The 15,217-nt window shown below is 39.4% G+C and overlaps 1 protein-coding gene across 14 annotated transcripts in view; it reads left to right on the top strand.

The window, feature by feature from the left end:
- Positions 1–15,217, top strand: part of acaca (acetyl-CoA carboxylase alpha) — a 41,126-nt gene that overhangs the window by 19,863 nt on the left and 6,046 nt on the right. For all 14 annotated transcript variants that reach the window (XM_036215354.1, XM_036215352.1, XM_036215353.1 and 11 more), the window contains 19 exons: positions 504–545; positions 984–1,199; positions 1,277–1,432; positions 1,507–1,731; positions 2,233–2,388; positions 3,186–3,332; positions 3,637–3,906; positions 4,123–4,220; positions 4,336–4,456; positions 5,210–5,320; positions 8,621–8,764; positions 8,842–8,962; positions 10,557–10,653; positions 11,174–11,270; positions 11,363–11,498; positions 11,589–11,766; positions 11,845–11,957; positions 13,522–13,676; positions 14,858–15,028. In XM_036215354.1, the coding sequence (XP_036071247.1) occupies positions 504–545; positions 984–1,199; positions 1,277–1,432; positions 1,507–1,731; positions 2,233–2,388; positions 3,186–3,332; positions 3,637–3,906; positions 4,123–4,220; positions 4,336–4,456; positions 5,210–5,320; positions 8,621–8,764; positions 8,842–8,962; positions 10,557–10,653; positions 11,174–11,270; positions 11,363–11,498; positions 11,589–11,766; positions 11,845–11,957; positions 13,522–13,676; positions 14,858–15,028 (2,754 nt within the window). The remainder of the gene's footprint in view (positions 1–503; positions 546–983; positions 1,200–1,276; positions 1,433–1,506; positions 1,732–2,232; positions 2,389–3,185; positions 3,333–3,636; positions 3,907–4,122; positions 4,221–4,335; positions 4,457–5,209; positions 5,321–8,620; positions 8,765–8,841; positions 8,963–10,556; positions 10,654–11,173; positions 11,271–11,362; positions 11,499–11,588; positions 11,767–11,844; positions 11,958–13,521; positions 13,677–14,857; positions 15,029–15,217) is intronic.

Genomic DNA, 15,217 nt, shown 5'->3' on the forward strand with positions numbered 1-15,217 from the left:
GATTCAAATCACAAAGAATGATCTTTTTCTTTCATCTCTGTCATTATCAGAGCAACTTTTGATGATTTCTTTGTATTCGTAGAGTCTTATAAGAGCTTGTCATGCTAGCTGTCTTTGTTACATGAGTGTTTCTGCATCGCACCACCATGCATGCGCAGCTAACTTCCTGAAAACATATTTCAGCAGCTCTCATGGAATGAAATCTGAGTCATTTGATGATTAAATCACCCTCATGTAAGGTTAGGAACTCTATGATCTTCAGCTGGTCTGTCCAGGGAGACATTTTATCGGATATGTTTTATTCATTAGTTTATGTGTAACCTATTTTCATTATGATGCTAATTTTCTGCATTAGTGAACACTAATGTTACTTTTTAGTAAGTCAGCTATACAAAAAAACAGTTATTTACCACTTTAGATCCCTTTTTATTGCATAAAAATAAGTATTTTCAATGAAGTGGCTAGTATTTAATACATTTGTTTGATCTTTTTCCTTTGCGCAGAGAGAATTCCCAAAATTCTTCACATTCCGCGCAAGAGACAAGGTAGGTATTGATGTAGAATCCATTGTTAGTTCAAAATGCCCTTGTATGAACAATCAACCCAGTTCAAAGCTTTAAGTATTTGATGAACTCACCCCTCATTATTGCTGCGTTTATAATAGTCCAGTATGAAAACATGTGTTCCATCTTCCGTCTCCTCAGCACCATTTTTCCACCACCACTCATAGCTTCTGTCCACTGGCGGAGCTGGAGCTCGTTATAATAATGAACTCTTTAATTATGTTCCCCATTTAAGAGAAATGATCCCCATTAGCAGCTTTCTGACATCACGACCTGCTCGGAATTTCATTTACTTAATGGAGTTTATGGCTTGCAGCACATATACTCTCTGCTTTCTCCACATTCTGCAAATATTAAAAAAAAAGAAAAGTGGCCTGATGAGTTCTGTTGTCATAAATTGATTTTGTTTTTTCTAAACAGTTTGAAGAGGACAGGATCTATCGACACCTGGAGCCGGCATTAGCGTTCCAGCTGGAGCTCAACCGTATGCGCAATTTTGCTCTAACGGCGATCCCGTGTGCCAATCACAAGATGCACCTGTACCTGGGTGCAGCCCGGGTGGAGGTGGGCACCGAGGTGACAGACTATCGCTTCTTTGTCCGAGCCATTATCCGCCACTCTGATCTGGTTACAAAGGTGAGAAAAAAAAACTGATTTATTTATTTCATTGTACTATTGATTTTAAGCACCTTTCTGTTGTGTTAATGCAACAGGAGGCTTCCTTTGAATACCTACACAACGAAGCAGAGCGCCTCCTGCTGGAAGCCATGGATGAACTGGAAGTGGCCTTCAACAACACAACAGTACGAACTGACTGCAACCACATCTTCCTCAACTTTGTCCCTACAGTCATCATGGACCCATCAAAGGTTTGCAACACCCCAACTCCTGACACAAACTGGACCTTACTACTTTCATAACATCTTTTGCTTTCGAACTACAGATCGAGGAGTCTGTGCGCTCCATGGTGATGCGGTACGGCAGCCGTTTGTGGAAGCTGCGCGTCCTGCAGGCGGAGCTGAAAATCAACATCCGCCTGACTCCCACTGGGAAACAGATTCCCATCCGCTTGTTTCTGACCAACGAATCGGGCTACTACCTGGACATCAGCCTCTACAAGGAGGTCACTGATTCCCGAACGGGACAGGTGGGGCCCAAAGACCGACAGGTGGGGCGCTCACACATTTTCCATTTCATTCAGTTTTTTGTCCATTCATTGTTCCAATTTAGAAATCCTTCAGGTTTTTTTGGAGCTATGTTAAAAATGTAAAAGAAATCCGTGATGGTTTTGTGCCATTTGTCTGTGAACAGTTCTTTTAGATACATGTTTCATCTTTCAGCAGATCAGGTGAGGTTCACGTCATCCTGCCACCTCATAATTCATCCCCACCATCTCTTTGATTTAATAAGTCACTGATGGATGAGTTCATAAAGAAATCAAGAACAGGACAGTTTTCTTAGGGAATCTTTTACCCTTTTTTTCTACTTTTGATTTATTAGCGAGTAGATATGAGACGGAACCTGCTACATTTTACTTTTGTGAGAGGATTCAGTTTGCATGTGAAGAGCTCCCTAAACACATCACAAGAACATTCATTCTGCTTTTTATTTTCTTTTACATTTTAGTTTTTTAAAAGTTGGTGTTCCATCACTTTGTTTTGGTTTACAGATTATGTTCCAGGCGTACGGAGACAAGCAAGGCCCCCTGCACGGCATGCTCATCAACACGCCGTACGTCACCAAGGACCTGTTACAGTCCAAACGCTTCCAGGCACAATCTCTGGGCACCACCTATGTGTATGACTTCCCAGAGATGTTCAGACAGGTACCCACACATGACCTGACGCGCGGCTAAATCAGTCAATGTACTCTGGAGTCACAAAAAAAACATCTACAATATTAGTTTTTGTATGTTTTTGCTCAAAACAATTTTAGTTTAAAAAAAAAAAAGTATATTAATATTCAGAAAAAAAATGCCTCATTTACCTGCTGTCTCAAGTTTAATCCACACATGGAGTAAAATGGTGTAGCTGTATTCAAAAGAATGAATTATTCACAAATTTAGCATTCTGTCAACACACTATGCAGTCATGTGAAACGACGAACAATAAATATGTTACTCTCACCTCAAACATAGGAAAATTAGTAAAATTTTTCCCACCAAAAAGTGTTGTTGAGATTTCATGGAAACAGCCATTTTGAAATGGGCAGGAAAAAGCCCCTTTACTGCCCCTAGTGGAATGACGGGGAACTACAGCGTAGAAAACATGGTCCAGGTTTAGGCTGTAAACCTCCTCACAACACACTTTATACACTTTTCTCAGACAGACGTGGACATTTTCACACTTTTCTCTCTTGTTTAAAGTCTAAAAGTTCAAACCTTCGTAGAAAAAGAAGTTCAGCAAAGATCTGCTAATGATTGAAGATTTATAGAGTTGGCGAGCTGAACACATTCTGTACAGTAGGCTAGGGTATGGGTAGATTGATTGACAAGGTCAACCACCAATCAGGATGCAGAATACAAAGCACTGTTTAAGAAAAAGATTTTTTTTTTTAAGATTTATTTACGGTGATTTAGATTCTATTATATGATAGATGTTTTGTTTGCTGCTTTGTTTTTAGGCTCTAAAGAAGATTTGGCACTCTAGTGAGGCTTTTGCCGACCTGCCCAAAAGCCCTCCTCCCTCAGAGCTCCTCACCTTCACCGAGCTGGTTCTGGACGCCCAGGACCAGATGGTGCAGATGAACCGACTGCCAGGCGGTAATGAGGTCAGGTTTGTTTTATTATGACTTTACATTCACATGCAGCTATTGAAAACATGAGATACCTTCTTATCTGCCCAATTGTGTAATTCTTGTTTTGCTCTCTAGGTGTCTCTGTGTTTCTTTGGCTGGGTTGTGAACTTTTTTCCCTGAAGCTTATTGCTTTTGTAGTGAAACTAAGTGAACTTTGTCATTTAATAAAATACTTTTATACATCAGAAATGTACAATTTATTGAATAGTATCACCAACTCACTTGTCACCACATTACATTCTTCACATTTAAAACTGTTCAGTTATTGTGTGTTCAGATAGGAATGGTGGCGTGGAGGATGACCCTGCGAACTCCAGAGTACCCAGCAGGACGCGAGATCATCGTCATCAGCAACGACATCACACACAAGATCGGCTCCTTTGGGCCGCAGGAAGACATGCTGTTCCTGCGGGCCTCAGAGATGGCCCGGGAGAGCGGCATCCCACGCATTTACATCGCAGCCAACAGCGGGGCCCGCATCGGCCTGGCGGAGGAGATCCGACACATGTTCCACGTGGCGTGGCAGGATCCGTCCGACCCCTACAAGGTCAGCCAGGAATTTTAGACAAAAAAAGAACCGTCTTCTTTGAGGGCTTTTGTATTTTTAATTGTCAGCAGAAATTCTCAAATCATAGCAGTTTTCAACATTTTTTAGAATGAGGTTTTTTAATTTAAATAGTACATTTTTTCCAAACCTTGATTTGTTTGTGATTTGTTAATTTTCTGCATGTGCGTTCTCCTCATTAAATCATAATGCCTGCAGGGTTTCAGCTATCTGTACCTCACACCTCAAGATTACAAGAAGGTCTCCGCTCTGAACTCAGTTCATTGTGAACACATAGAAGATGAGGGAGAATCCAGGTAATTTTTGTGTATTTTTTAAGTCTTCCCCATTCTTTTTTTTTCTTTTCAAATAATTCTAAGAGAAAAGTAGTTGGGGTCTTGTGAATTTGGTTGAACGTGCTCTGTCCTACAGGTACAAGATTACTGACATTATTGGAAAGGAGGAAGGTCTGGGCGTGGAGAATCTGAGGGGATCTGGAATGATTGCTGGAGAATCCTCTCTGGCTTATGAGGAGATCATCACAATGAATCTGGTAATCGAGTCGTTTACAGAAGCAAATTCATTCTTCAGCTGTCACTAACAACAGGTTGAAAAGAGTGCATGCTGTTAAGTTTAGGGCTGGGCTGATAAAATCGATTAATTGATTTGAATTGATCTAAGCTTAATAAATCAATAATTTATCCATAAAAATGGAGATTGATCTAGAACATTAAGCTAAAGTACGCTAGCTTGATGCTAACGTATAGTGGGATTTCCCATAGGACGGCTAATGCTAACGTTCGGTTGACCTAAACATACATTGCTGAAAAACTCACAAGAATTAATTTCCAAACTCTTTTAAGGAAATAATTTTAAAGTGGTCTGAAGCACAGTTTTTTGTTCATTCCTTGCTTATTCTTTTTGAAAAAAGTCTACTGCTGTAGGGCGAGCTCCACCTAGTGGCCAAACTGAAACGCCCTGCAGGAGAAGCAGAACAATGTTTACAATGTTAATGATCTGAACATTTTTATTAGAACTTCTGCTTTAGAAAAACCATGTAATACTATTTACAATCTCATTATTTCACCAATACATTTTACAGTATGTGAACTGTATCAGATTAATATAAATATATTCAAAACTTATATAGATTATTAACGTATTTCTAAACAAATGTGTCTCAATGTGTAAACCGTCTAAACTCAATTACTTTTAATCGAATAATATTGAGTGGATCAAAAAAAAAAAAAAAAATCAGAATTGAATCGATCCAGGCTCTGGTTTAGATGCTCCTCTTCTTCTGCAGGTAACGTGTCGAGCTATCGGCATCGGGGCGTACTTGGTACGACTCGGACAGAGAACCATCCAAGTGGACAACTCTCACATTATCCTGACTGGAGCTGGAGCCCTCAATAAGGTAACAGAATCATTTTTAGAGCACAACCGGTTTGCCTGTATGAATATTAAAATCCCCAACGTTTTGAATCTGAAAAATACACTTTAAATGTTCAAAAAAATCTTTTGTTTAAAAAACAAAAATCCAGTGTTTTGATGATCACAGTACTGTACGGTGTGGCAGGACATCAGGGAGGTGTGTGTGTGTGTGTATCAAAACAGAAAATTAGAAAAGTCTTCAGTGATTTCGTGGCTTGTTCCAATTCGCTGATCGGGCAATTTGAAGGCTCCCTTTTTTCCTCGCCCCTCTCTGTTCTACAAGGATTCCCTTCCCGACGCTCGCCGCGGACCCGCCTGCCACTCAGCGTGGAATAATTGAAAGCAAACCATGAAGTTGTATTTGCATAGAAATAGAGTGACATGCCTGAGGCTGCAGCGCAGGACACCCATATCATTTGTTTTTAATCAAAATGAGAAGTTTTGCTGATGCAGATTTTTTTTTCTCCCTCCTTTCGACATACACTCAATTGCCATGTTTGTCTGCGCGTACCTGCATGCTTCACTGATGCTTCCCGTCTTGCTTTCCATTCTCTGTCCTTGTCGGTGCATTAAGATGACTCCATTTCGAATTAAATGACGGATCGCAACACGGTAAACCGTGGAAACGGCCCATTGATAGGAGACCTTTTTTATTTATATATTTATTTATTTATCCCCCCCCCACTGAAAGCTCAAGTGTGCCTGGATGGTCTCATTGTTTATATATTTGCCGGAGCATTATGGATTTGTTTTGCAATCTACATGTAGCTGTGTAATTTTAAAGTCCCCAGTTTAACTTTTGACTCACGAGAGAGGGGAGAAAGAGTTTTTTTTCCCCCTCATCTTTCACGATTTTGTGACTATTAACTGAAACTTAATAAGGAGCAGCAGGAGGCCACCCAGAGATCATCACTTCATTAGCTGCTGGGAAGCTCTCACACTTTCATGGGGACTGGATAGTAACTACTAGGACAAATACCCCAGTGAGCAGTTCAGCCTTCTCTTCCTCCCAGTCATCTCAGCCTGTTCTTCCTCCAGTATCTCCTCCTCCTCCTCCTCTTCTTCTCTCTGCCATGGAATCTTAATGAAGCTGGCAATGGCCGGAGGCGCGGGGGTTTTGTATATGTCAAGGTGACTGTAATGTTTCTTGGGGCTGCTGCCTCTCCTGACAGCTTTAGTAGAGTGCCCTAGATTTGTAGCCAGATACATAACCATTAATGGTAATAAAGAAAGTAAATGATGGCTGAAAAGGTGAGAGCTGAGGGTAGGGATTGAACTCCTCTCTGATTTTTATGGAACCATGTCAGCTCCCAGCCACCTGTTCTTGGCTGCTTATGAAAATAGGGGTGGGCTGAGAGCGGCGTTTTATGGCTTCAGGTTAGGACCGGGGCCATGCAGGGAGAAAAGAAGAAGTTTTGTGGCTTTCAATTTCTACAACAGTCTGCAATAGAAGTTACCACTGCATGATTAGTGCAACAGAACAGAAAAGTTGTAGGACATTTGATATATTCATGTTTATTAATTTCTATAATTCAATTTTTACTTTTTTTTTGAAAGACAGGTTTTATTTTATGTGTACCGCCAAATCTAGGGATATAACGATTAATCAACTTAATCGATTAATTGATTTATATTCCTACAATCTAACCAGATCGATCTGTTTGAGGCAAGTTGTTAATCAAATCGACCTATAGAATTATAAAATCATTTCAAAATAAAATATTGAAAAATACCATCTGGATTGAAAACATTGTTGGGTTCATTTTACTATAATGTAAAACTGCCATCACAGCAAATGTGATGGCAGCAAAATAATGATCAATCATCATTACAGTCGAATGTGTGGAAACACTTTAAATTTTACAAACACGTGTGACCATACAGTGTGGTAGAATGTTCTGTTTGTATGATTTTTTTTATTATTTAATGTGTAAAATGCTTGTTTGTACACATATTTAATTGATTATCTTGCAAGAAATACAAGGAATCTGGAAAACCTCACCTGGTATTTTCAGTTCCGGGTATTTATCTGAGTCACACTGGTTGCATTTCTTTTTTAAAGCAAAAGAGCCGAAGGCCTCCTGTGTTAGACATATTTTAGTGTTACAACAGGGGGTTATGGGTCTTCTGACATGAGGTGCATATTTGTATAAACCGCTTTTGTCATTTAGGCTAAACTGTATTTATATTGGTTATAGTTTATATTACATTGGTTGAATTTTGACTAAAGATGTGCTGGATCGATTTTAGGTCAGTGAATCGGATTTTTCAAAAAGGAACCCAAATTAATTATTAGTCGTTTCAGTAACCACATACTATATAAAATTAATTGAATTTTTGTCAAAATCAAAATCAAATCTGTAATAAACAACAATTATTTAAGGTACAACAGTTAAGCCACTTTTGGTTTTAGGCCCTTTTTTTAAAAAGAAAACCAAAAACACTACCAGTAATTTGTAGATGCTATTTTGCGTTTTACCTGCTGCAGTTTCGCTGTTTTGCAGAAATCTTTACTGCAATTTTGGTTTAAGCTCGTTGTCCATCGACCTCCTGTGTACCACATCTCAGGTACAGTACAGAGAGGGTTCTGTAGGAGCCAAAATCTAATTTCTTCCCACATTTATTTTTTTATTTTGTAGTTTTGCATGGTTCACATTTTTTTATTTTTGATTTGGGAATTGGCCACGCCTGGTTACAAGGTTAGATAAGCACCCGCTCACCTGAACTCTGGGAGGAGAGCATGGGTTGTTTATTTCTGTTGATCACTATTATTTGTCTTATTTACACCACTGCTTTTTTCTGCTCGTGGTTAATGGATCTGAATTCATGCAGGCATCTTTCTCCCTCTGATTTATTTCTGTCAATGAAAATAAGACTCACAAAACAACAAGCTGCAGTGTATTTATAAGACAGAAGTTCAGTTTGCCAAATCTACATAAAACTTCCATCATGAGCAGATTTTTGTTTTCATTCTGCAATTTTCTGTAAAATGTGAACTTTGAGAGTTTAAATAAGAGAATAAAAGTGTGAAAATGTTTGTGTCCATCCAATAAAATGCACAATGTAGTGAGGGGTTTTACAGCCTTTAAACATCTACATATGGAAAGATAAATAAATAAAGATTACTACTTCATTTCATTTTGCAAGTTCATTTTTAGAGTCTAACTCTTGGGATAAATGAGGAAACGCTGATCGTATCAGAATCTCGTCTCATAACCTTTTGGAAGCAGCTTTGACTGAACATAAATCCAAATCCCCGCTTGTGTTCTGTGGTGTGCATCAGGTTCTGGGTAGAGAAGTTTACACGTCCAACAACCAGCTGGGCGGAGTTCAGATCATGCACAACAACGGCGTGACCCACTGCACCGTTTGTGACGACTTTGAGGGCGTCTTTACTTTGTTGCAGTGGTTGTCCTACATGCCCAAGGTGACTTTTACTCATTGGAATGACAATTCTAACCTTTTATGATATTTGAGGTTAAAATAACAAGTTTCCTTTTTTAGTGTAAAGCCAGTCCAGTACCAGTCCTGTCTGCAAAGGATCCCATAGATCGGCCCATAGAGTTCGTTCCCACCAAGACTCCTTATGATCCTCGCTGGATGTTGGCCGGACGTCCCAGTCAGAGTGAGTACAACAAAGCTGTAAACATCAAATTCTTGCTTTAAAAAAAAAAAACTGTAATTGTAATTGTAATGTCTTTTTAACGGTGTGAGCCCACCCAACTTCCTTTTAATGCCCTTCCAGAAAAATAGTTTTCCTCTCTAAGACTTATTTATCTAGACCATTTATAAAACTATGTTTTCCGTTGTTAATAATTAACAATGCTTCCTCAGCAGTCCTTAAAAGTCACACCCTGGCTCTGTTTGTGTGTTATTTAAATATAAAGATTTATTATTTTAGCCTGATGTCCCAAGAACTAAAGGTTGAGATAAATCATTATAAGAGAGGGGCTATTAGGAAAGTGAGAAAGGCACCATGAACTTTTAACACGGTGTTGTTGGAGTCATCAGCATCAAGGTTTGATGAAGTGTGTTCCACACTTTAGGTCAAGACTGAGCTGGTTCCACTTCAGTTACAGTTTAGGATGGCAAAGAGGTCAGACGACAGTCTGGGAGGCCAGTGGAATGGTAGCTGTTATGACTGACTGTGTTTATTTGGCAGAGAAAGCTTCAAGCAGGACTCCTTTGAAGGCTTTATGTCATAGCTGCTGCCAACGTCACACTTTTGGGACAGCAGATTCCCTTAGACTTGGATATCATGCAAGTCTAAAACAAAAACAAATGTTTGTATTGTATTTAGACATGTACTAAACCATTTCCACATTTTTTGGACTATAAGTAGCTCTGGAGAATGAGTCGAAATAGCCAAAAATGCTTAATAAAAAAGAAAAAAATTAATATATAAGTTGCACTTTTGGGAGAAAAGTACAACACCACCAAACAAATCAGCTGCTCACACTGAACTCAATTAACGGGTCAAATTTGCGTCTGCAAATCTGATGCTCAATGTTTATCCAATAAAAGCCACATGGAAGACACCGATGATGTTGAGAGATCAGGTTAATTTATGCTTTTTACTTCAATTCTGTATATATATTTATGTTGTTATATATTTTTTTCTACCCTCACTGTGATGTAACCACCTTTATCACCTAGACAAATTCCTCGTGTGTGTAAAATCGGGCAATAAAGCTGCTTCTGATTTAAATTGAAGCGCTCCAGTAAAACATTGGTAAACACAACTCCATGTCTGTGTTCATCAGATCATTCAGTCTTTTTTTATTTTTGTTTTAAATGGCGATCTTAACCTTCTACTGCAGGAGCTGGGTCTGAATGGTGGCGTTTTCTGCGGTTCCTCCGCGTCTCTGTGACCCAGTTTGAGGACTTGCCGTGCCGCATTAGTCTAAGGAAGGAAGAATAATGTTGTATCAATAAAAATAAGAAAAATGTCATAAAGTTCAAGAGGAGAACAATCAGATTTTCCTCCATGATTGTTTTGGACAGCTCTTCTTTTTCTGTCAGTAGCAAATACTGATTCACCTACAGCGCCCTCTAATGGTGGTTAGTGGAAAAATAACAAAAATTAGCCTTTTTTTATTACAAATAAGTCCCTCTTTAGTATAAGTCGCAGTCCTGGCCAAACTATGCAAAAGAAAAAACTCGACTTATACTCTGAAAAGTGTATCGTAATTGCATAAATAACCATTGTATTTGTTCAGCTCCAAAGGGATCCTGGCAGACTGGTTTCTTCGATCATGGTTCCTTCATGGAGATTATGCAGCCATGGGCCCAGAGTGTGGTGGTGGGCAGAGCCAGGTATGTTTGAGGAAAAAACAAACAAAACTCTTAAAGTCCCACTTCAGTCATCTTTGATCTATTTTCAAAGCGTCCCCAGTTGTCTTTTATTTTGGATTATGCTGTTTTGAGCAAAAAAAAAAACCCTGTCATTTTGTAGGACATAGTGTCTGCAGAGCAGCAGTAGTTCATTTGAAGTTGTGGGCGGGACTTTTGATGCAGTGAAACCCCGCCTCCTTCCCCTCCCTGTTGCTAAGAGTTCTAAACGAAGAGTTTATAACCCACTCGGCGTATTTTCCATGTCACAAATAGGTTTTTTTTTTAGTTAGTTATTTATTTAGTTTTTTTATTTATTTTATTTGAAAAGATTTTAATAAAAATAGTCAGAGATGCAATTTAGAGCTTTTTTTATCCTCCATCATGAGAATAATGCTACAAAAACATGTTAAAACAACATTTTCATCAGAATGGGTCTTTAACCTGGTAAATTGTTACAAATAATGTCAACCAGTAGATTACATAACAGCACCTCTCCTTACAGGCTCGGTGGAATACCTACTGGAGTGGTTGCCGTGGAAACCAGGTCAGTGGAGCTGTCCATCCCGGCTGACCCAGCTAATTTGGACTCTGAGGCAAAGGTAAGAGTTGCTCAGCGTGAAGAGGCCAAAGAGTGAGACCTTTAGACATGCTGCGGTGTCAGAGGTGTTCATTTTCTGTGTGCTACATTCAGATCATCCAGCAGGCCGGACAAGTGTGGTTCCCTGATTCTGCTTTCAAAACAGCCCAGGCCATTAAGGACCTGAACAGGGAGGGCTTACCTCTCATAGTGTTTTCCAACTGGAGGGGCTTCTCAGGAGGGATGAAAGGTACTACTTTTTTTTTTTTTTTTTTTTTGTAGTTTTAAAGCTTTGTGGCATTGCACAGTCATTAACTTGTGAAAACGGTTTTGTTTCTAGACATGTATGACCAGGTGCTGAAGTTTGGAGCCTATATAGTAGACGGTCTGCGGGAGTACAAGCAGCCGGTTCTGGTTTACATCCCCCCGCAGGCCGAGCTGAGAGGAGGCTCCTGGGTGGTTATAGATCCCACCATCAACCCTCGCCACATGGAGATGTACGCCGACAAAGACAGCCGGTGAGTTTGAGCTGCACAAAGGAACGTTAGGTGTCTTGAAAGCCAACTTTGTTCATTTTAATTGCTCTTTTTTTGCAGAGGTGGAGTGTTGGAGCCTGAGGGAACGGTGGAGATTAAGTTCAGGAGGAAAGACTTGGTGAAAACCATGAGAAGAGTGGATCCAGTCTACATGAGCCTGGCTGAAAGATTGGGTGAGTCTTCCCTTTCTCTCCTAATCCCAGCTCTTTAAAGTTGTCTGGTTGTTTTTGAGGGGGGGAGCAGCCAATCATTGTGTCGTGCGCCTTCACTGGCTTTGGTTCTGTGTTGATTGTGTCATTTTCACTACATTCCCCTGGGAAACTTGTCAGCCACATCCTGCATGGATCAATCTCAGCTCGCTCGTGCAGAGTATGGATTTTTGTACGGTCCAGCGCTACATTAGTTTGGCGCTTTGGGTGAAATGGTAAATATGGAGCTCTCTTAGTTTAAGGACCCATGAAAACAATGTGTTTTTAGCATGTTCTTGTAGCATTTTTCTATAAATTTCATATTATTTTGTATATTTCTTAGTATTTTTTTATTCAAATCCAGATGAATCAGGAGCAGATGAAAAAGTCGAGTTTTCCTTTGTGATGCAGCAAGTGAAACGAGTGGGCGAAATGTTAGCTTGAGGGGCTGTAAGCTAGCTGGAAAGAGTGTAAACGAAGGGATGATGGGATATCGATGGAGGCATACTTCAACGGGGACCTGGTTGCAGACAAGGTGGCGGCTGAAAATCATTAGCCCGAAGGAATTCCAGAACCGGAACATAACCTCCGTTTACCCTCTTTTGACACATTTTAAGCTAATCCTGAACGCTAAACCGTTTATTCACATTACATTTTTTTAAATAAAAGTGGCTTCAGCTCTAAAATCTTGTGGAATTTCCGCTTCCGGTTAATGATGTTTGGCAATTTAGTCAAAAGGACCTGGTTGCAGAAAAAATGGCGGCTGAAAATGATTAGTCGGAAGCGGAAATTCCACAAGAGTTCAGAGTTGTAGTCACTTTTATTAAAATGTTTTTTAGTGTTCAGGATTAGCTTAAAATGTGTCAAAAGAGGGTAAATGCTTTATTAGAAGGATATTAACAAAAGTGTTCAGATTTGTAGAACTGTTAAGACTTTTAAATTGGAGCTTTAGCTCCAGACCATTGCTTAAAACACAAAAAAAGCAAAACAAAAACAAATTGTATCTGTTAGAGTCGCAGGTTATTTTAGTCTTAGTTGACCAAAACAAGAGTATTTTTCGACCAAAATGTGCAGTCTTAGGTTGTGTCCTAATTGCTCATTTCAAAATTGAGTGCACTTGAAATTTCCCAGAAATCTTTGCTAAAAACTAGCGTGCATCGATGCACACTAGGTTAGCGAATATAGACCACAATGCATTGCGGTCGAACAATTTTAAACAAAAAACCATGTTCAAATGTAATTTTTAAATAAACCATCCAGATTTTCACCATGAGAGCAGAGTGGAGTCATAAAAAAACATCGTGAAATGTTCATATTTATTCGATTTTGACTTAGTGAAATCGGTGACGTCGTATCCGGTGTTTAGAAAAATTAAAGAAAAGTAGTGAGCATTGTGTCTGAATTACCTTTAAAATGCAGCACACTATATAGTCCCGCACTATATAGTGTTTTAGTAGTTAGGGGTTGTTGGTGAATAGTAGATGAAGTCAAATTCATACATAGTCTGTAGTTAACGCCTCCATGGATGTTTCTGTTTAACCATTTAAAGGAACCCCAGAGTTGAGCCCCCCTGACCGTAAAGAACTGGAGACCAAGCTGAAGGAGCGCGAGGAGTTTCTGCTGCCCATCTACCATCAAGTGGCCGTGCAGTTTGCAGACCTTCACGACACCCCGGGCCGCATGCAGGAGAAGGGCGTCATCACGGTGAGAGCGGCGCATGTATTCCTTCGATATGGATTCTCAGAACGTGAATAACCCCGAAAGGCCGTAAGGCATTATCAGTCTGGCTGCTCCTGCACCTGCTTGGTGAATAATGTTTGGTCTCTCCAGGCCTCCAGACTTGTCCTCATAATTATCTCCTGATGACCCCGGTCAATCACCTTAGCAACTACAGAGCAGCCGCGGGCTCTCGACTGCACCTCCACAGTCCATCTTTCATACACAAACACACATTCTGCTCACATGGACAAAGACTGCTTTAGAGTGGCTTTTTCCATCTGTTATCTTAAGATCCTCAGTGGTGCAGGACTTAATGTTCACCAATGAGAAATCTGAGAGTTAAGAAGATTTCCTTCACATCCATAGTTTTAAGTTGGAGTAATTAAAAAGGTGTTAGTGATTTCAACAAATGTTCAAACTTATCACTAAATTGAAGCTAAAACAGATTCATTTTAGATCACTGACACAACAATCCAGACTAAAAGATAATTAAATATTATTTTACTTTTAAACAATATATGTTCTTTAACCACATTTTAGAGCTATATTGTCCAAGTGTAACTAGTTTGTTTAAGCTAAATGCTAACATTCAAATATTTCAGCTGAATAAACTACTGAGAAAGCTAAAAAAATAAAGAAAAACAAAAGTTGGAAAAAATATAAAATATTAAATAATGCTTTATTATAGTGTATTTGTGTTTTCCTAAGTTAAAAATGAGATGCATCCGTTTCCAAAATTGTCAAAAACACACACACACAAACTCCTCTGCTGTAAATGAGCTCAAATACTCAGAGCTTTTGTTAATTAGCTCTGCAGTTTCTCTGTTTCTACACATTTTGACTCCCTGCAAGTTGCAGAATTAAAAACATGTTTTTTTTTATTTTCTTACCACTACAGTGTACTTTTATTTCTTAAGTCGGTTTTAGTCCCACTTCCTGTCTTTGACATCATATATTCAGCACCTTTTGCTTCAGTGTTTTTGAATTTTGCTTTTACTTTGAAAATCTAAAGATAATCGCAAACATAAACAGAAAACGTTTTTTGGTTTTTTTTGCAACCTAAAAAAATGTGAATGCAATTTCATATTAACCATAAAATATTTTTTTAAGTTATGGATAGATGACCAGATCTGCATCTTTTTGATATTATTTTTTTCCGCACTCAGGATATCTTGGAATGGCAGACGTCCCGTCAGTTCTTCTACTGGCGTCTGCGGCGTCTGCTGCTGGAGGACACGGTGAAGAAGAAAATCCAAGCCGCCAACAGCGAGCTGACAGACGGACAGATCCAGGCGATGCTGCGCCGCTGGTTTGTAGAGGCGGAGGGCACTGTCAAGGTAAAAGAGATGCTTTTACATTTTTTTTTTTTTTAATGAAACAAAACGTGTTCTTAAATTCCTTTTAAGTCCACATGGTTATATAACTCTTGGTCTCTTCTGTTGGATGTTTGCCCACATGTGGACAGGTCAGGTTGTTGTTTGACACTCCCTGATGTCTTTCTGAGTCTCTTATTCCCTGGATGCAGC

The sequence above is a fragment of the Oryzias melastigma genome, linkage group LG14 (genome assembly GCF_002922805.2).
Source record: "Oryzias melastigma strain HK-1 linkage group LG14, ASM292280v2, whole genome shotgun sequence".
NCBI lineage: Eukaryota > Metazoa > Chordata > Actinopteri > Beloniformes > Adrianichthyidae > Oryzias > Oryzias melastigma.